General features: G+C 41.3%; 1 protein-coding gene across 3 annotated transcripts in view; it reads left to right on the forward strand.

Moving 5' to 3' along the window:
* Positions 1–22,443, forward strand: part of KIF26A (kinesin family member 26A) — a 134,653-nt gene that overhangs the window by 67,573 nt on the left and 44,637 nt on the right. For all 3 annotated transcript variants that reach the window (XM_037901051.2, XM_043549466.1, XM_043549467.1), the window contains one exon: positions 1,012–1,178. In XM_037901051.2, coding sequence (XP_037756979.1) covers positions 1,012–1,178 — 167 coding nt within the window. The remainder of the gene's footprint in view (positions 1–1,011; positions 1,179–22,443) is intronic.

Genomic DNA, 22,443 nt, shown 5'->3' on the forward strand with positions numbered 1-22,443 from the left:
CTCCTTTTCCTGAATTTATTTTAGTTAATTAGTTGTAAATGTCAGAGGAGTATTTCAAATGACAGAAAGATCCTATATTATCATATGTGAAGCAATTAACTCTTCTGACAAATATTTATTGTGGTGTCTTCTTTAATTAAGCCTTTTGTACTCTTGAAAATACAGCGTGTTCTCCCCAAAAGGACACTTTTCCAGCTCTGTGGTTGTGTATTTTTGCAGACTGCCATGGACATCACAACTAGCTTAATGAAACTTGGCAATGGAAGAGTTAATAGGCCTACATGTCAGGATACTTACATGACACTGTCTGTTTCAAAATACTGATTTCTGTGCCATTTTGGCCGAAAAACCAACCAAACAAAACCCAAACAAACCAAAACCTCCCCCAAACACCACTGATTTGGGACATTACACTGAAAATGATTAATCCCCAGGCACTCTTGTTCTTTGCACAGATACCATTTGCAGGAGAAATGTAACATACTTGTGCCGTTGAGACCGATGATGTTGGAAAAACAGCAGCGCAGAGGCTTATATAGGTTTTTTATTTAAAAAATTGATGTTTTTACTTGTTTCTCGTTGCTGCTCATATGGAAACAAGTTACAAATATGACTGTTTGTTTGTTTAGCTCCTTTTAAACAGATAGGTCTCGTAGTTGATGTGCCACTGAGAAATAATTCCTGACAGTTATAACTGAACCAGATAAACAGTTCTGCCAGCCGCAAAATAACACAGTAAAACAAAAGGGTTCTGCTTATCGTTTTCCATTTCTTCATGCTTGTCAAACTGTTTAACTGTGCATTACCCAGAACAAAGGGTCTCCGTATTACTCTGCTTGTCTGCTGTGGTCATGGTTTTAACCTTCTCCACTGCAGGGTCCTTTATGGCATGCTTGTCCACCTTCATTACTTTTTCCTTGCTGTTCCTATGTTTTAAGCACAGGCTGTCATACATTTAATCTATGTTCATATGTATACATCCGCATATGTATCTTTAAAATTTTTCTTCAGGCAGAAACGGCAACAGAGGGTGGACGGGAAGGTCCTAACATTCACGTCGCCTCAGGGCTGAACAACTGTGACCAAACTGGAACAGGCGGCTCACTGACCTCGCAGAGTTTGGTTGCTCCTGCTGGGGCCTCTGCTGGTACTTCAGCTGCGGCTTCATTCTTCATAAGGTAGTGTTCATCTTTACAATTTACATAATTGCTAATGGATGTTACGTGGTTATAAATTGAAGGTTCCACTATGAATAACAGTTCATGTTAGTGTGTGGTGGCAATTGCTGAGAAGGGAGGTAACCATCCTCTCCGGACACTGGCCTTGCACCATTGCTGAGGTCATGTTTTTATTTCTGGAGACCTAATGGGTATCATTACATATAACAAATCCACCACATGATAGGCTTCCTTTGAGCAGGGGTTTTGCTGCTTTGTACTGGCAGAACTGAGAAGAGATGCTTGAACATCATCTACCTCTATTATAATTTGTACAGTCATCAACGTTATGTACGCACACAATTGATCATACATTTTCAGAAACTCCTCAAAAGAAGTACTAAAACTTTGTGGATTATTAATGAGACTGAAGCCAAGGCTGTCCCTCTTTATGCCAATCCAGCTTTTGTATGAGTGCATGAAGAACTCAGTTGTGTTATCCGAAATGCTGACATGTACCGTAGTATAACTTGTAAAATCAGATGTTGTTCTTGTTCATGCACGTCCAGCTGCTGATCTCAGAATTATTTTGGGGTAGTTCTCTGGCCTGTGCCATACAGGGAGTCAAACTAGATGATCATATTGGTCCCTTCTGGCCTTACAAGCTACATATCTACAAGATGGTGTGTGTGTGTATAACCAAAGGAGCAAACCCTTCATTCCACATGCTAATATTGCTTATGAAAAATTTGCTCATAGTGGTACCATATTAACATGCATCCATGTGTGAGCTCTATTTTCTTCCCATCTACCCCAAAGGGTAAGTCTATATTTTGACATTTGAGATTATTTGAGAAAAATGAAAAACACTTTTTATTTAGGTTGTTGTACAGTAACACAGGGTTTCTCAAACTTCATTGCACCACGACCCGCTTCTGACAACGAAAATTACCACACGACCCCGGAAAGGGGGATTGAAGCATGGCAGCGGGGCCGAAGCCCGAGCCCTGACTCCCAGAACAGGGGCCAAACCTGAAGCTTGAGGGCTTCAGTCCTGGTTTGGGGGGGCTGTAACCTGAGCCTTGCTGCCCACGGCTGAAGCCAAAGTCTGAGCCCTGCCACCTAGGGCTGAAGCCCTCAGGCTTCAGCTTCATCCCTGGACGGCAGGGCTTGGACTTTGGCTTCAGCCCCGGGCCCCAGCATGTCTAATGCCAGCCCTGGCGACCCCATTCAAACAGGGTCGTGACCCACTTTAGGGTCCCGACCACAGTTTGAGAACTGCTGCAGTAACATAATATATGTCTGTAAATAGCATTTCGCCCCCTGTAAATGGTAACAAAAATAGGCTCTCTGGCTAAAAGCTTGAATTTCAAGGTATAGCCTGTAATAAATTGTTAGGACCAACTGGCAGAGTTTTCACAGTAGGGGTTCATTGTGAAAATGGTTACTGAACTATATTGGTGAAAATGCTGGTGCTCTAATTGCTAATGTTGCTTAAATGGAAAACTGTTGAGCAGATAGTAAGTAAGTTCTAAAAAAAGCCCCAAAACAAACTTTCAGGGACTCCTTCGTGCTTTTCAGTTTCTTTTCTATACAAAACTCAATTTGTAACATTCTGTTGGGAAAGTTCAGTGTGTTCAAATGTTCAAGTTTTCAAATAGTATTAAGAAATTTTCATGCTGGGAAAACTCGCTAATATAATGCACACAGAACATCCTTTCTTTTCTCCTTTCATATCTTTTTGCCAGATTTTCTGATGTATTTGAGTTTAAATGAAGCCTTTGCTTCTTCCCAGGCCAACTTCTCGTGACATTACGCCTCATATTCTTCATAGAAATATCGCTATGATAGGAAAAAGGTATAACTAAGATATGTTTTATGGAAGATGGGTCATGTGAGATATCATTGGAAAGGTTATGATTTTCTGAATGTGATGATCCTATTTGTATGCATGTATCATTTCTGTATCTGAAGTTAGGAATATTGACTATGTAACAATTACAACTGTGTTTTCATCTGGGGAATGCCCACCCGACAGTATGCAGTCAGCCTGGAATGGGCCATTAGGGAGATTAGTATCTTCAAAGTCCTATTGATGTCCCTCCTTCCTGGGATGCTGCTTTGACACTGCAGGGTCATGTGATCATGTCACCTGGTACTGGACACCATCTTGGACTTCTAATGTTTTCCCTTAAGAGGGGGCGGTGGTCAAACTGGGTAACAAAGGATTCTCGCTATATGCAAATCCTATTTAAGGCTGGGGAGTGAGTTAATCTAGGTTCTTCTCCACTGCCTCCCCGCCCAAGCAGGAAGACTGCTGAAAACACCTAAAGAAACAAAGGAGCTAAACTGGGGGAGGCCAGGGGTTGAGCCCAGGTGATCAAGGTCTAGCCTGTGAAAGGAATACCTGGAGATTTAAGCTGCAAGCAGTGCAGTTTACCTTCAAGAAACTCTGCAACCTGCATAAAACAAAATTTAGGGTGAGAATTTGCTACTATTAATCAGTTAATTTAATGTATTAAGTTTAGGTTGCGTGTTTTGTTTTATTTGCTCAGTAATCTGCTTTGTTCTGCTTGCTATCCCTTATAATCACTTAAAATCGACCTTTTGTAGTTAATAAACTTGTTTTTTGTTTATTCCAAAACCAGTTTGTGCAATTCATAACTGGAGGGGCGGAGACGACAGGAAAAGCTGTGCATATCTTCCTCCACATTGAGAAAGGGAGCGGATTTCATGAGCCTACGCTGTATAGATATGTATCCAGTGCAAGACAATATATTTTTGGGTTTGCACCCCAAAGGAAGTGTGCACTTTAGTGCTGGGCAATCCCTTATCTGAGTCTTCCCACACAGAGCTGATCTCAGTGTCTGTATGCCTTTGCAGCTGGGTGTGTCCCTACCTGTGTGTGTGTGCTAGAGGAGGCTTGAGGGCCTGGCACAACAGGACAGGGTGAGAGAGCCCAGGGTGGTGGAATGGGCGGGCTCAGTGGGACCCCAGGACCTCAGGTGTGGGCGAGCAACTCGTCACACTTCTCTTCTTCCATGATCCTATTTAAAGACAAATACTAGTCTGAATTTGTGTCCTGTTATGACTACAGATAATATGCTGCTCTACACACAAAATAACTATATTAGAGGGTAATTCACACCCTTCGTTGTGCAAATTCTGTGTGTGGGCATTCTTACTTTGATTTAGTTCAAGTTGTTTTGGATTTATTTCAGTGCAAGTTTGTATGTACACAATCTTATGCAAGTACAATGTGATAACTTCACTGCAAACTCCAGAAGACAGAGAAGTAGTACTTGAGGGAGGAAAACATTCTTACTCAATCTCAGATATCTGAAATCATGGGGCGCAACTGTCCAGATAAATTGCCTTCTCTTTAAGAGTGTAGTTTTGGGGTTTTTTTTAACCCTGGTTTCTTCTTTAATGATTTTTATTGGCATGATGCAAAATAAATTGAAGTCAATGGAAAAACTCCCATTGACCTCACTGGGTTTTGGATCAAGCTCTAAATGCTTTCTATAAATCCATCTTTGTTTCCACTGAATCAAAATTTTACCGATTTAGCACTTAAATTCTGGCTAAAACATTTAAAATCCATTAGTTATGCTGCTTGTTCCCTATCATTATTCCTTAGGAGAATATCTTTTGTTCAATTGTTAACTAAATAACAGAGCGAGTTGAAATTTTTTTGCAGAATTTTCTTTTTTAATGACTTTTATCAGAAATGAAACTTCTTGAAAAATGATCAGTTATCAAAATTTGCTATGAGGTTTTATTGACATTATTTTAGGATTTTTTCATATACAAAAACTTTCATTCTCTTACTGAAAACCAGGTTTTCAGCAAACAAAAATGTTTAAAAACAACTTGAAATATGATTTTTATAAAAATTTAGGCTAAAATATTGCAGAAAATTTCCCCCAAAATGGAAAATAGGTTAATTTCAAACCCTGTGAATCAGAAACAACTTCAGAAGCAGTTAAAGCAGATACTGCTGCCCAGGGCCGCCCCTTCCTTCCAGCACTCCTTGGTCCCAGAACTGGGCAAGGAGATCCCCCTTTTGGGGGCTAGGACTCATGCAGCACCAGCCTCAAATCCCCCAGCCACGTAATATTTAGGAAAGAAAGCCAGGCAGAGATTGAAGCTGACCTGAGCACTGCAGAAACAGCTTAATCAGGGACTACTGGCTATTGATGTCATTGGAGTATTTTTTTATACTTTTGGTCAGACACCTGGTGCTGATTGGCTTTTTGCTCTAACCGCCACCCGCCTCCTCCCTCAATCTTTTTGCCTCATTTTATTCTTGCCTTTCATACCCTCCAGCTTCCTCCCCTTCCTCTTCTTCCCTGCCCTATTCCCTTCACTCCCTTCCTTTTATGTCCCCTCTCCCTTCTGTTGTCTTTGTGTTTAGCTAATTCCCCTCTCAACTAAACACCATTCTCCCCTCAATAAAACAGAGAGGAATAATGGCACCAACATGTTGTTTGCTGCCATCGCATTGTTCACTCTGCTTGTATGTTCTACTTCTTTTGCCTATCTTGTCTGTCTTGCCTATTTAGATTGTAAGCATTTTAGGGCAGGGACTGTCTACTACCCTGTGTTTGTATAGTGCCTCATGCAGTTGAGCGCTGTTCATGGTTGGTTCCTAGAAATGACTGTAATAAATATGATTATTAATAATAATAATTTGTGGGTTTGTGCAAAATCATTTTCCTTCTTTTTGACCAGCTCTCCTGACAGTTGGAATTTTTCACTCAAGTCCTTTTTGTTTAGTTTTGGGAAAAGACCTATTCTATTAGTCATAGAAATAAAGTAGATCCTTAAAAGTATGCCTGTAAGCTAAATTTTAGCATATTGCAGATGTAGTTTAAATTACTTTGAAATACAATAAAGCCCAAATAATGAGTCTACCTTTACCGAGGTGAGTAGTACCATTCACTTTAATGGGATTTCTCACATGAACAAATATTTCCAGGATCAGGCTCAGTATTATTGTTCTTAGAGAAACAATATTTATCTCAGTCAGGAAGGCCAACTAGAGGTATGCAGGCATGTTTGGGCAGCCTCTGGTTGGTTCATGGATTTACAGCCCGCTCCAACCTTCTGGCATCTCTGCTGACATTAAAATCTGCATCTTTACTAGTGTTGCTCTCTCCCCTTTTCATTATTGTATGCTTAGCCATGCCTGGGGGGAGGGGAGAGTCATCTGTACTGTGTTTATTTGCTTATGTTTGTTTCTTACCCCAAATTATAACCCTATATTTGTAAGTTCACAATTAGTTGCTCTGAAGATAGTAAACAGGAGAACATGGCTTCAGGTGGGTAAAAGTAATTAAGTTCTGCAGCAAAATATTTTTCGGGGTCTACAATATATGCATGATTCCAAATGAAGATAATTTAAGTAGCCCTTGTACAGAATGCATTTCTTTGGTTAATAAATATGCAATCTGAATCTGCATATTGAGTAAAGAGCTCTTTTTCATTTTACCTGCTTGCTCAACTTCTTCAAGCTTAATTATGTGTTTTGCTTTTTTATCTATTTTGTTATTTTATTCATCAGCTTGAAATGCAAAAATCTCTGAAGTGGAGGTGCTGAGCATCCAAAATCAAAACCAAATGTTAAAACCTTGGATGCAAGTGTGTCAGCAGAATAAAGTCAGTTTTAATCTTCCCTCATCCCTTGCTGTATTACAAGAAAAACGTTTTGACCAATATTGGACTCTGTCACATTCAGACCTGAAGAAGAGCTCTCTGTAAGCTCGAAAGCTTGTCTCTCGAAGCTGGTCCAAAAAAAGATATTACCTCCCCCACCTTGTCTTTCTAATATAAACAAACTGTCAGAACCTGCAGTCTGTAATCAGTGCGAGTGTTACCTCAGTAAGGACTACAAGGTTTGGCAGAAATAACAGATTTCCGGCAAGAAACTGGCAGAGTAAGAAGGCTTTCCTCTAATAAAACAAAATAAAAAGGACAGATTCAGAGCCAACTTCTGTTCTCACTTCAGAGAAGAGGCTCCTGGTATAAGAGGAGTAGAACTGTGTCCTATATTGATCAGATTTAAGAAAAGTACAGTGGAACAGATCTGAAGTCTAGTATTTGTAGAACTGTCAGGGAATGAACTCTGCCTAGCTTTAGCAATCTGAATTTTATAACCATTGCCTGGCTGGCTGTTTTTTTTTTTTTTTTCTTCCTAAAGAAAGTGATATGAAAAGCTTTGTTCTTACTAAATGAAACTCTTTATAGTTACAGTACTACTAAGTGGGCCCAGTCCTGTTGTCACTGTTTCTTATGGGGGTACCATATAAGGCTGTTATAAGATGTAAAACTGTTGTTGACTGAACACCTCAGGGAGAGGGAGCACTGTAATTTCCAAGAGCAGGAAGGAGAAAGGGAGAGAGGAAGAGGTTAGGAATGAGAGTGCGCTGGGGGAGAGGTTAATTGCCTAGTTACCAAAAGGGAAAACACCACTCCCCTGAGAGAAAAAAATCAAGCCCCCTAAAAACTGAAGCAATCGCCATTAATCTGTGACTTCGGCCTGTTTGTGACTTGTGACAGTTGTGGTGATTTCTGTGTTCCTCGATAGGAGTTCTACTTCAATGAAGCCATCTGTGGCTGGCCCTGATGCAGAAAGACAAGACTGAAGTAAGATTTGAGCAGTGGCAGGATGTTTATTGAAGAATCAGAGGGATTTAAACCCTTAGTGTAAGAGGCTGGATCACATGATGGGAGGAGGAACAACAATATATTAAGTAATTCTTCCTAAATCTTTATCTTGGTAGATTTTTGGAATAGCCCGTCTTCTTTTCTTCCTCCCAAATTAGCTTATGAGAGATGTTATTTCTTGCATACTATATGTCTCTTACACTGCTAAGAGCTTTTGCAAGGTGTTTGTATATGTGCCAATTAATCACGTTTGCGTTTGCAAAATGACTTCCATCGAAAGTAGGATAATTAACTGTAGTTGCAGTGTCTTAATACCCATGCTACCATTTTTGTTTTATCAAATATCTTTTTAATTACTGTGTTTACTTGGGTTACTGAATCACTCCATTGTGATATAGGGTAAAATTCTAGGCTCCTAAATAATTTATGCACTTTTTGAGAGTTTTGCCTATAGGGCCCAATTCACCAATATATTCTAATTTTATTTTGGGGTAACTCCATTTAAGTTAATAAAAATGGAGTAAGACAGCATTGAATCAGACTCATTATTTTTCTGTTGCCTGCCTACTCTTGAGTGTGCAAGAAAACTCTCCATTTATATGCATAGTGTTTTTTGCTGTTTACCAGGAAAAATTCTATTCATCAGTCCATTTGCTTGTCAAAGTCATAAAATATCCAGACAGTGAATAGTATGCATTATATTTAGAAACTTAGTAGGCTTTTTGTAGATTCAGGATACTCAATCATATTTTAATTCATGTGAGTCGTGGATTAAAGAATCTAATTATTCACTAATGAGCAGTAATGGTACATATAAACTAAGGGTCACTATCCTATTACAGGCACCTGATGGTTCACTGATAACCATTTGGTCGTTAGATTGACCATAAATTACAGTCAATAATTGAGGTTACTCACAGAGCAGACACCTTATCAGCTTTAGGCATGGTGGGACAGCTTGTCAGTACTCAGTATACTGATTGTGCTGTGACTGAGCATATGATTAGGGTATTGAAGCAGTGTGTATCTAATGAAACTTCAGGAAAGGCATAGCAATATTACCACAACCACTAAATGACTAATGTGTTATTGTTCCAAGCCTCAGATGCTTCAATTAGTTCCAATAAACTGTATCTTGAATATTTATTTTAATGTGATCTAGTGTAGCGGTAGGCTCAGGCCTTCAAAAATTGTGTGTACAGGCTTTACACTAGTCTAAATTTGGAATGTTTGGGGGATAGATACAATGGTTATGAAATCTGTATGGCTTTGAATGAAAATCTAATGGAAGGAATAAAGGCTATCATGCCGGTTCCACATTTTGCTGTTTATTTTTGCATTTTTATATTTAAAATACTTTCTGAAAAAGTCAGGCATCACCTATTGCATAAGATTAAAGCTATCTGTGGCAAAATTTTATAGCCCTATATTCTGCTCTTAGATTCATCCATGCAGCTCCCATAGACTTGCATGTGTGGATTTGAAGTCAGAATTTTTTCCTTAGTATATTTTGCCATATGAACAGTCAAAATGTTCTAATTCATGAAGCCTTCTAGGGAGACTTCATACTGTATCACAATGCTTTATACTATCTATGAGAAATCAGACCTAAGATCCATTTTTTTTTTACTATTATATTTTTTCCATGACAATACCTTAACTTTCATAAATTATTTAATACAGCGAAGGATGCAAACTGCCTTTTGTCTTTCTGAACTGCTATTCAAACTTCTGTGATGTGACCTTGGAAAGTAACCATAGAAACGTGTTAAAAGCGTTAACCTAAAATCTGTAGTTCACTATGACAGTGATGCAAATTCCGTGAAAGAAGATTATGATGTGTTAAGAATACTTATGGGAGATATTACCTGTAACCTATTAAACCTGATTATTCCATGACTATCAGTACTTTCAGAATTTAATAGAGTTTTGTGCTTTTTTCCCCTCCAACATTTTTAAAGTTGCTATATTAAAAAACTGTAGCTAAATCAATCTAATTTGTCAGTCTAACTTGCAATCCTATTAAATATAGGCATTATTTTTCTACTGAGTTCATAATACAGTTCACCAGTTCTCTATATTTAATAGCTGTAAACTTTTACTCTCTACCTGGCTGGGGTTGACTGGCATCATAGCTTTGTGCAGAGTTGGTATAATTTAAATTTTCTTGACAGATAAAGTGGATAACTGGGTTAAGAGTTATGTAGTTCACTAGAAGGTAAAGGGAATTTTTGACTCATCAGATGCTGAATTAGACCTTTTAGTGCTGGCTTGCTGTGGTGAAGACTAGTTTGTAAGTCTGAAACAGAAGTCAAGGGTAGTCCTTGATATTGCTAAGAATAACAGCAATGGAAGTCCAGCTGAATGAGGGGGAGAATGAAGCTAAGTCACTTATTATTAATTTCCTCATTAAGCACAGTCCACACCCAAGAAATCCTAAGCTTTCTCTTGGTATGATAGAAAAAAATAAAATTTGAATTAATTAGCTAGAAAAGCCCAGTACCAGCACATCCCAATTAAAGCTACCCTACTGATAAATATATCCCTATCCCCATGTATATTTCATCTTCAGATTGCCATTTAATAGCAATAATGAGCTAGGTACAGGGCCATTCCTGGGGAGCAGTGACTGACTAGTATTAATGGTCTTTGATTACTACTTGGAACATTAACCCTTTCTCTTTAATCCCCCTGCAATGCCCCAGTCTCTATTGTTGCTGTTTAATTTTTGTTTGGAAGGACATCTTCTTCCTTAAGTTTAATAAACCACAACATTTACACCTGCACTGGAAACTGTAGCACATGCACCAATTTGGCTGTGCGTGTGTATTTTAAGCCACATCCCTGTGGTGTTTAGCACAGTGTTATGCCATCATGGAGAAGTGACAATAGGAAGAGCAGGGACTATAGAATTGTACGATGTCTTGTAACATTTTAGGGCAATTTATGAGTTCCTATTTGCGGCGGCAGCATAATACTGTCTATAAATAAGAGCAACAATGGATGTGTTAGTTGCATCCTGTTTCATGTTAACACACGAGGGGGATTCTGTGATGAATCCGAACTAGAAAGTCATGTTTGAATCAAGCAGGCTTTGCTCTTTAAGGCAGAAATGACTCTCAGAACACCAGACCAAAGAGGGAGGGAAGATCAGAAGCACATTACTGATAATATCACTAATATAGCACCATACATTTACACAGTAAGCCAGGTTTCCTGCCGTGAAGAGCTTGCAGTCTGAGTTTAACAAGGCAAACAAAGAAAATACACAGAACAATAGTTCAGGAAAGGGAGAGTGTAGAGGAGTTGCAGCAGTCAGGAGAAGAGGTAAGGTAGATTCCAAGGCATCAACAGACTGAAGCTGAGACAAAGAGAGCAGTAGAAAAGTCAGAGAGGTTAATGGACTAGAGATCAGAAAAGGACAGTGATTAGACAGGGGTGGGGGAGACTATGCAATGCTGGCGGAGAGCAAATGGTGATCAGAGAGGGGGGCTTTAAAGAGATGAGAAAGAGAACAATCAAGAGAGTGACTGTCATGGAGAATGGGGGAATCAGTCCTCAGCTGCAGATCAGGGTTAACAAGAGGCATTTAGAGCCAGGGGGATTAGAAGGGTCATCAGCATAGAAAATGAAGTCAGTGAGGATGAGGGAAGGGGATCATGGCAAGAGCCAGGGAGAGAGCGTGCCAGGCATCCAAATCAGGGAAATAGGAAGGAAGAGCAGTTAGGATGGAGATAGGGGAGAGGGGTAGCTAGCCAGAAGGCATGGACCGCAAACAAGAAGTGGGATGGGAAGGAGGGACAGGCTGGAAATGGGAAAATGGAGAGAAAGAGGAGGCCAGTGCAGCAAGAGAAGGAGGGGGCAGTCAAAGAAATGAAACAGCAGAGACTATGTTGGAGGGAAAGAGCCAGGTTTTGGTGAGGTGAAGTAGGTGGAGGTCAAGAAACCATGGAGGAGATGACCAGATTCTCAAAACAAAAAAAAAAATGGGGCACTTTTCACACTGGGGCTGGGTGAGAGAAGGGGGGCATATGGATGGGAACAGGCCCCACTTCTGGTGGTGATGCAGGTGCCATCTATCTGTCCCTCATTTTTTGGTGAGTGTGGTGGGTGGCCCCTCGATGTCTCTGGCCTGGAAACGTTGCGATGTCTGTGCCCCTGGGTGATATGACTGGGTGGGCAGGGGGAATGGTTTCCCAGACTGTCCCACCATGCGCCCAACTGGGAGGGAAGAGTCAGAGGGAGTTGCTGATTATAAAATGAGACACTTAGATGACCTGTTGTAAGGCTCCAAATTTCTGGGATTGACTGTTGACTAGTCCTGTCCTGGGGTGGGGGGGGGGAAGAAATGAGACATTGGGTCACTTTAATCATTCATAGGGATGGAGTAGGGACTCCAAAGGGAGCAGGAGGCAGAAAGGGAAAGGGCAGAGGAAGAAGAACAACCAGGCTGGTAAATATTAGAGTCATTATACCTGGTAGAATGCTTTAAAAATCATTTGCAAAGTGTACAGTTCACCCATCCAGGCTGGATAAATACCTTGGAATGCGTTCGGTGCACGCTTCCTAGTAGTTCCTAGTAACAATAAAAGTCCTGTGTCTTTTTATTCAGTTTTGTGACACAATAAATAAAGAATTAGTACTCAACAAAACACATCCAGTCTCTACAGCTATCCATCCAGTTACCTTATAGATCCTTGTACCTTGAGGCTAATCCCTCAGGAGATGAGGGCTGACTTTCATCAGCCACTAAACACAGAGCAGCCTAGCTAAACAAAAATGAGATTCTGGAGCACAGGATGCAGCCTCCGGGGCTTGCTGAGCTGGTTCAGCCTAACGCCTATTATCTATAGGAGCTGATGCCGGCATTGCTGCTGGGAATACATTTTAAACCACTTGTGACATGTGGGAGAGCTAGATAAAATCAGTTGAAACCAAATGTCTCATAAATATGTGGAAGGGGAAAATCTAGTATCAGAACTCCACGAATTTGAACTTCCAGAGAATGACAGAACGGGCCAGAACAGGGTGGGTGTAGTGGAGTCAGTGGAAGGGATTAGCAGTGTTGCAGAGAGGGTGGCGCTTATGGCTTTTAATTGGGCAGAGCCTTTTATATTCAGGAGGAATCTTGAGTCCTATCCTGTGGATATTTGCCCTTATTCGCTTTCTGTTCCCTTAACACTAGATTTATTTATCTAAGTATATTTCCCTTTCCCTCTGTTCCCATATTTCTCCCCTTCCTAACTTCTTTCTTTTTCCCTTTTTTTTTCTGCATTTTTGGTCTTTCCAATCTGCCTTTGCTTTTTTTTTATTGTGTTGCCTTTTTAACTCCCAAACTTCAGCCCTCGTTTTGTTTCCTATATTTAGGTTTTTCCACCCTTGGCTCAGCAGCAGTGGCAGCTGCACGGATGATTTTGCTTCAGTAGGGATGCAGCGTTCCATAGGTAAAATGATAATCGTGACTTTCCAGCAGGGCTGTAATTTGACAGTTTGCACCTGTTTCTTTTAACTTTATTGGTGACTTTTACATTCTTATATGCAATATATATTTTAACTAATGTAATGCTTCGTTATAACTGACAGACTCGACAGTCATAATGATAAAAGCTGCCTGCTGCTTACTTGAATATTTGATTCTCATTGTTGAGTTGCAGCATGCATTACTGGATAGCTTATCATGTACACTATGCAATCTTCAAGGCAGACTTTTAAGTAACGTGGATTGTATTCTAGATTGCTTTGCCCCGTTAATGTTTTCAAAAAGGATGCAGTGTATGTTTTCAAATATCTTTATTCACAACATAGTTGATAGACATCACATATAAGTGGCAATGTAACCTTACCCAAAAGGAATACTCCAGCGGTATCATTTCAGTGCTGTTTACTTGATATGCGAGCTGTTCGTCCTACAGAATTCTCTTAATTTCAGTGGGAATTCTGTACCGGGAACATCCCTGAATTTTTGGGCCCTACAGCTCTTGCCTGTGTTTATCTAAAGCTGTGAGGAAGTCTAAGACAAACTCATTGGCGGGAAACAACAAAATGAAAGTTCTTGTGAAAACAACTTGAGTAGCATGAAATCAACCCAGCTTCAATGCTATTAATGAATCTAGCTACAAGGAGATTGTCCAGCTACAAGTCCCAAAATGTTTTTTCGTAGTGTAGAACATGCAGTGTCTCTTTTTAGAAGAAAAAGAAAAGGAGTACTTGTGGCACCTTAGAGACTAACCAATTTATTTGAGCATAAGCTTTCGTGAGCTACAGCTCACTTCATCGGATGCATATGCATCCGAAGGCATATGCATCCGATGAAGTGAGCATATGCATCCGAAGGCATATGCATCCGATGAAGTGAGCTGTAGCTCACGAAAGCTTATGCTCAAATAAATTGGTTAGTTTCTAAGGTGCCACAAGTACTCCTTTTCTTTCTGCGAATACAGACTAACACGGCTGTCACTCTGAAACCTGTCTTTTAGAAGATTTTCCTTGTGAAAGGAATTGGTGAGTTCTTTTGCAGTTCAGTAGTGGTCCATACTGCAGAAGCAAATATATCTCTTTAATTGGTTAAGTGCTTTTTCAGTGGGAAAGTTGTCTGTCTTTGCTGGAATTTGAACCTAGGATCCTTGGATCCAAAAAGCTTCAGTGCCTCTCAGCCATAATAATAAAGATACACACTTCACAGGCCTATATATAATCACAAGAGGGGAAGGCTATTTCATTTCTCTGCTAAGTAATATTTTCAATTTGAGTGATAAAATTTCAGTCCATTATATGTCCGAGAAGATCCGTTTTAGAACTACTTTGAATTAAGTAAATCACAGCAACTTCATATCCTAAGAAGCATCCAAGTCCCTCGTCCATTTAAAAATAGTTCATTGTGTGGGCCTGGAGCTCCTGCCTTTCTGTGATTTCCACTGAATCATTTAATACTATCAGTGCCTATTAAACTTGATCAAACTAGGGATAACAAATGTCCCCCTAAGTAAGTTGTTTTGCTTGGCAGTATAGATAGTGTCAATGCCCTGACTAAAACTTCGCTGATGCTAGGAAGGGCCCATCGTGTTCTCAGATGTGAAGTAATCATGGATCTGGTACAACTTACTTAGAAGAGAAATACAAAGGGTTTAAGGATAAATATCACTGGGTTTTGTATGCTAAAATAGGCTCTGCATTAATACACATTGACTCGTATCCATACTATGGGTGGCTTAGGATCATGGAAACACTGGATCAGACTGGTCCATCAAGTCCATTTTCCTAACTGACAGTGGCCAGTAGCAGATGCTTCAGATGCACCCATCTTAGACATACCTTACTCTTCACCTCCTATCACTTCCCCCGCAACAAATGCCTCTGCTCCTCCCCGTGGTCAGGGTGAGTCAACATCAGCCAGTCAGAATGCCTTTGCCCTATACACCTGATATGTGTTTGATAAATATCATAGAACATAATACACTATAACAAGTAATTTATTGCCTGAAAAGTCATTTTAGTATTGGCTCTTTTTTTTTTGTTTACTACGACTGGTATTGCAGGGCAAAATGCTAAGTGCTCTGTGTATATAATTACTTTAATAATGAATGGTTAGTTAATGCAGTTGTTTCTGTTTCATTACTTTTGAGCTTTAAAATGGCTTTATTGCTTTTCCTGATTGAATAAAAATGAAGCTAAAGTTCTATTTTCTGAACCATACCATCTGTGCAGGAGGCGCCGTTTAAAGGCTGGGAAATAAAGTCCAACTTTTTGTCTAGGAAGAATGCTGGGATTGGATTGATGTAATTCTGCCTGCGTTAGCTTGGTTTGTTTAGGAAATAGGGGGATATGAAAACATTGTTGGCTTTGAGGTAGCTAAATTTTCTATATGTAGTTATGTGCTCTACACAAGTTAGGAATTGATATATATTTTTATATTCAATGTTGACAGTTTTGCTTACATAAAGATTAACCTACACAGGTTTCAACAGTTTGTCGTATGGAGCAGCAGTAAATAGTGAGTATAGAAGTACAGCCATGTGTACATCTGTGCTTATTTCATTTTACAGCATTTGTGAGCAGAGCTAGATTAGGTAGAAGCAGGGCATAGTTACTGGCTGCTACCATGGAGTATAAATTAGCCAGTTTCTCAGTCTTAGCTCTGGTTGTGGAGACAATGCACAGCAGCCAGAAAGCTTGGACCCTACACTCACTGCAGTTGAGTATCTGGCCCATAATTCTTGATGTGGAAAAAGTATAGATCCTAAGAATAATACTGTGATGGTTCCTTAGATCACAATAATCAATGAGAATTTTGCCGTTCACTTCACTGTGAGCAGAATTGGGCCTTTACTGTGTTAACTTAGTTGATTTCTCTGCCATTCTGATTTAGTAGATGATGGCCCCAGCTCCAAGCGAGAGAGCTAAATTTAAACCTGGAAGGCAGGGTTATCCTACCTCATGGAGCAATTGTAAGAGGCAGGGCAGGAACTTAACCTTAAACTGACATCTTATAAATCTCTATCAAACTGCATTAAAGGCAGCCCTTCTAAAAAAGCCACCCTTTGATGCCTTACATTGTGATCCAAATACAGAATTGTCCCCTGAGCAAGGTGACCCATGGAAATAGCTGGCACTAACGGCTTGTTCATTGCTTGACTGACTGGCTAAATAAACAAACGTTTGGTAGCCAGGCCTGCCTGAAGATTCTAATATGAGAAAAGTCTTATTGCCCGTGATTGACTGTGTAAACAAGCAGTCATATTAAGCATGTTTTAGTGGGAAGAGCATAAAACCATAATCCAGGAACTCTGTATCCCTCTGTACCAGTGACTCATTGTTCATCTGTAGACCAGATTGCTCTTAGATTAAGCCTTCTATATGAACACTAGTTCACAGCAAGCTAGGGTGTAAATCTATCTCACACAATCCTGCCACACACTAAGGGTATGTTTACAATGCAGCTATAACCCCTCTGCTGGCCCGTGCAAGCTGACTTGGGCTTGGGCTAAGGGGCTGTGTAACTGCAGTGTAGACATTCAGGCTTGGCTGGAGCCCAGGCTCTAGGCCCTGTGAGGTGGGAGGGTCTCAGAGTTCAGGCTGCAGCCTGGCTCTGAACATCTACTCCTCAATTAAACAGCCACTTAGCTTGAGTGCGAGTCAGTTGGCATGGGCCAGTCGTGGGTTTTTAATTGCAGCGTAGACATATTATAAATGGGGTTGCCAGGCATCTAGTTTTCAATCGGAACGCCCAGTCGAAAAGGGACTTTGGTGGCTCCGGTCAGCACTGCTGACTGGGCAGTTAAAAGTCTGGTTGGCTGCCTGTATTGGGGTAGGCAGGGTGTCTGCCTGGCTCCGCGCGATTCCAGGGAAGCTGCCAGCATCTCCCTCTGGCCCTTAGGCATAGGGGCGGCCATGGGGGCTCCACGCGCTGCCCCGTCCCGAGTGCCGGCTCCGCAGCTTCCAGTGGCTGGGAGCTGCGGGGGTGGTGCCTGCAGGCTGGGGCAGTGCATGGAGCCACCTGGCCGCACCTCCACCGCGCCAGAGAGACATGCGACCGCTTCCCGGGAGCTGCCTGAGGTAAGTGCTGGCTGCAGCCTGCACCCGCAACTCCCGCCCGCGCCCCAACTGCTTGCCCCAATGCTGAGCCCCCTCCCGCACCCGAACTCCCTCCCAGGGCCTGTACCCCCTCCCACACCCCAACCCTCTGCCCCACTCCAGAGGCCCCTCCCTGCACCTTGAACCCCTCATTTCTGGCCCCACTTCAGAGCCTGCCCCCCAGCCCAGAGCCCATACTCCCTCCACACCCCAACCTCCTGTCCCAGCCTGGAGCTCCCTCCCACACTCCGAAGCTCTCGATCCCAACCCCCAGCCCGGAACCTCCTCCTGCACCCCAAATCCCTCATCTCCGGCCCACCCCAGAGCCCGCACCTCCAGCCCCGTGAAAGTGAGCAAGGGTGGGGGAGAGCTAGCGATGGAGGGAAAGGGGATGGAGTGAGCGGGGGCAGGGCCTCGGAGAAGTGGCGGGGCAGGGCAAGGGTGTTCGGTTTTCTGCAGATAGAGAGTTGGCAGCCCTAACGGTAAGTGTCCATGTGACCTTGCTGTCATACGCTAGAAGTTCCATGGTGTACTTTGATCTGCCTTACTTTGGGCGAGGAGTAGATCAAAGTGCACTAAGAAACTCTTACTACATGGCAACAGGGTTCACTTTGTGCACGGCAGCCTAGTGCAGGTATATTTACACCCCAGCTTGCTGTGAACTAAGGGTTTGTACAGACAAACCTACCGAATACTTGTCAGGATTAACTCATGAATGTTCATACAGTACTTCAAATATGTAAAATGCTGTATAAGTGCTAAGTAGTGAGCATTATCATTATTATTAAGCAAGGATCATTTGGATTCAGGCCCCCCAGCTAGAGGGAATTGGGATGGAGTAGCGAGTACAAGCCCTGATGTCTGTATGATTGCTAATGGCCAGCTGGCTGGAATGCGCGGTCTCATTAGGGAGCAATATCCTAGGGGTAAAACACAGAGGTCCACTGAAATAAATACAGCTCCGCTGATTTTTTTTTCTCCATCTGTGAATTTGGCCCAGAGATTGTGGAAGAAATCAATTGTTCATGGAAAGGATGAGAAAAGAGGTTGGGAGGACAGGAAGAGCAAGAGATCCTGAAGTTTTTTTGGAGGATCCAAGTCTTACTGAGCTCTAACATGCAGTATCCCTTAATCTTAATATATCTCATTTATCCTTAATCTAGTCTTGTGTAGACACAGCCTGCTGTCAGCCAAGAAATGAACTGAATATAGAAATCTATGCCACTCAAGGGGTCATTGTGGACAGTTCTCTGAAAACGTTCACTCAATGTGCAATGCCAGTCAAAAAAGCTAACAATGTTAGGAACCATTAGGAAAGGGATAAATAGTATGACAATAAATATCATAAGGCCACTATATAAATCCATGGTGTAACAATCTTGGGGTTCATTAAATAACAAACCAGTGAATGAGAGAGGAATAAAACTTTAATAAAACAAATTGGAGAGAGTTTCTGGTGAACTGCTGCACAAACCAAGTGGAGTTTCCAACCCCAGGGCACATCTCCAAATTCCCACACTCACAACACAGTCCCTTATGAGGGAATGTCTCCATATCACAATCTTTCATAAACATGTCTGTACATCTTAAAGAAAAATTAATTCACTCTTATCTACATCTATAAAAGCAATTAACTATCTAATAACACATACATTAAATTCTCAACCCATCTAGTACATTTCTATAAACCCAATGTGTCAGCTACCTAGAGAGGAGAGGTTACCAGCATATCTTTCTGGAGTGAGTATTTACCACTCACTTTCCTCAAATACCCCTTCTCCAGGCAGGCTAGCAAATCATTTTCCCGCTCTGATCCTCTCAGTATCCGCCTTTCATTAGAGTCTGAGTTGTTCTCTTGTTGCTTGACAGTTTCTCCTTCATGTGTTGATGATAAAGGATCAGTCAGATGGGAAATGCCAGAATCCACATCAGCTGTCAATGTGTTGGATCTTTCTGGGATTACTCGTAGATCCCTTCGATTACGTCGAAATGTGCCCCCTCTCACCCCACCCCCCTGGTCTATATAAGACCTTGGATGCAGATGTTCTTTAATGGTACTCTTTGGCCCCAAGTATTAGAGGTGTGAGTCCTCAGGCCCACTCTGTCATCTGGGTTCAGAGATGGGAGCTCACACGCCCTTTTGTCAAAATAATATTTCAGCTTCCACTTCTGATTTTTTTTCATCTTCTGTATGGCTTCATTGTGATGAGATTTCAGCAAGTTCTCAGTAATTGGTAAATTAGATCTGATCCTTCTTCCCATTAACAGCTGAGGTGGGGAAAAGCCATTCTCCAGAGGTGTACTTCCGTAAATCAATAAAGCTTTATACAAACCATCCCCACTGTCAAAAGTTTTTTGCATAAGATTCTTTACTATCTGTAGACCTTTCCACAAGCCCATTTGATTGGGGGTAATTTGGACTCGATGTTTTGTGATGAAAATCCCAATCTATGGCAAATTGCCTAAAATCTGCACTGGAAAATTGTGGCCCATTATCGCTAAAGACTTTATCTGGAATTCCCTGTCTGGAGAAGATTCCCTTCATGCCGACTATCACTGACTTACAGTTAGTACTGTGCAGTGTGCATGATTCTTCCTCTTCTGCACCCCAATACCATTCATTTTTATTCCCTAGGAGTTTTCTCAAAGCTGCTGCTTTGTGGATAGATTAGGTATGAATTTCCTGAGGTAATTAACCATTCCCAGGAACCGTTGGACAACTTTCTTTGACTGGGGATGTGGCATCATTTCAATGGCTGAAATCTTCATCTTATCAGTTTTTACATCTTTGCTGGAAATAATATCCACAACAAAAGTCAGTGCTGTAACCCCTAAAACACACTTCTCCCTATTTAGTTTGAGGTTTGCAGCTCTAGTTGCATCCAGGACTTTCCAAATTCTACGATCATGTTCCTCTTTCGTTGAGCCCCCAGACGATGATGTCATTAATATATCCATAAATCATATGTCTGGTTTTGTGGTACATTTCTGGTGCTGAAGCTATGCCGAAGGGGAAGCGTGAGGAGCTGTATCTTACAAATGTGCATAAGTTTTGAACTTTCTTCAGTTAATTGTCAAAAGTGCCAAAAGTGTGGGGACGCATCCAATGTATTGACATACTGAGCATTGGAAAATTGAGCCATAATCTCTTCTCTGCTTGGTAGTTTGAAATGTTCCCTTTTTATAGCCTTGTTGAAGTCTTGGGGATCTAAGCATATGTGTAGCAGCTGGCCATTACCTTTCTCCACAGTGACGAGGGAGCTCACCCATTCAGTTGGCTCCTCAATTTTTTGTATTACTTGCATTGCTTCCATGCTTGCAAGCTCAGCCTTGAGTTTATCATGGAGTGCAAATGGCACCTTTCTAAATGGATAGATAACTGAAGGCACCTGCCAGATTGTATGTTCACCTTGCAAGCAACCCAAATCTTGAAACAGGTAATGATATTCCTGAAAAGAGTGCCTCATAGCAAAGTTCAGTGTGATCTTGTAGTGAGAGCACGCATTTTACCAGATTGAGTTTCTCACATGTGTCCAGGCCTAAATTTGGTGTCACCCCTTGGCACTACAATGAAAGGGAGCCTATACATGGTGTCTTTATGGTTGATGCTAACGACACACCTTCCCTTCACTGGCATATTTGTTCCAGAATAACCAGTTACTTCTATTTCTTTTGGTCCCATTTTTGGTGTTATTTTCAGTCTCTCATAATCTTGTTCAGACAGAATATTAACCTGAGCTCCTGTGTCCAATTTCAGTAGAATAATTGTTCCATTCACTGTTACAGGCATATCCAGTTCCTCTCGTCAGGCTTGCTAGAGCCCAGTAAGTCTATGAAAAACTCCTCAACCAGATTGTCTTTACTGAATACACTTGATTTTTCTGCATTTGGGATCTGCAGTCTTTTGCATAATGATTATTTTTCCCACATTTATGACAGTTTCCCAAAGCCAACATACTGTTTGGGGCCAGGCTATGACCCACACCTTCCACATGACCGTCTGTACTCAGTCTTCCCCCAGCAGTGGTTTTCATAGCGAGTGGTTCTACTCTTTGGTTTGACCTATTCTGGCTATATTCTTTTGAAGTTAGTACACTGATAACCCCTTCTGGTGAATTCAGCTCTTTGGCTTGTGCTTTCACAGTTTCTGCTGCCCTGCATATTTGAGGAGCTTTTTCTAAAGTTAAGTCTTCTTCACTGAGCAGTCTCTCTCTTAACATGTTGTCTTTAATGCCACAAATGATTCTATCTCTGACCAGAGACTCTGCCAGCTCATCAAAATCACAGGTTTTACAGAGTTTCCTTAATTCTGTGACACACTGCTCTGTGGTGTCATAAGTTTTTTGCATGCATGTAAAAAATGTATGTCTCAAAGGTTTCATTCCTTTTTGGCAGTCTCAAATTTAGTCAGCATTTTACTTAACTTCATGCTTTCACCTTCTTCAAACTGAAAGTTGTAAATATCCAATGCTTCCTCCCCAACAACATGCAAAAAGATTGATGTTTTCACTTTATCATTTTTCTCCTCTGCCTCATGACTGCTAAATACAGTTCAAATCTCTGAATTTTTTCCAGTTCTCTGCAATGTTGCTTGACAGTTGCAGACTGGAAGGAGGTTGCAACACATCCATTTTTGGCTTTTCCCCCTTTGTAAACTAGTCAAGCTACTATTGTGCTCCCAAATACATGCAAAAATCTCTGTGCCTGGTGCTCCATGTGCTTCTCTGGTACCTCCCTTTGTCTCTGCTTTCAGTTGCAAACACAGGAATTAACTTCAAAATGACTGCAGTTTCCTTCTCATTCAGCACTTCTGATGCCATGTAACGATCTTAGGGTTCATTAAATAACAAACCAGTGAATGAGAAAGGAATCAAATGTTAATAAAACAAACTGGAGAGCATCTCTTGTGAACTGCTGCACACAGCCATGTGGTGTTCCCAACCCTCGCCTCCAGGGCACATCTCCAAATTCCCAAACTCAGAACACAGTCCCTTATGAGGGAAGGAGTACTTGTGGCACCTTAGAGACTAACCAGTTTATTTGAGCA

This window comes from Chelonia mydas, chromosome 6 (genome assembly GCF_015237465.2).
Source record: "Chelonia mydas isolate rCheMyd1 chromosome 6, rCheMyd1.pri.v2, whole genome shotgun sequence".
Lineage (NCBI taxonomy): Eukaryota > Metazoa > Chordata > Testudines > Cheloniidae > Chelonia > Chelonia mydas.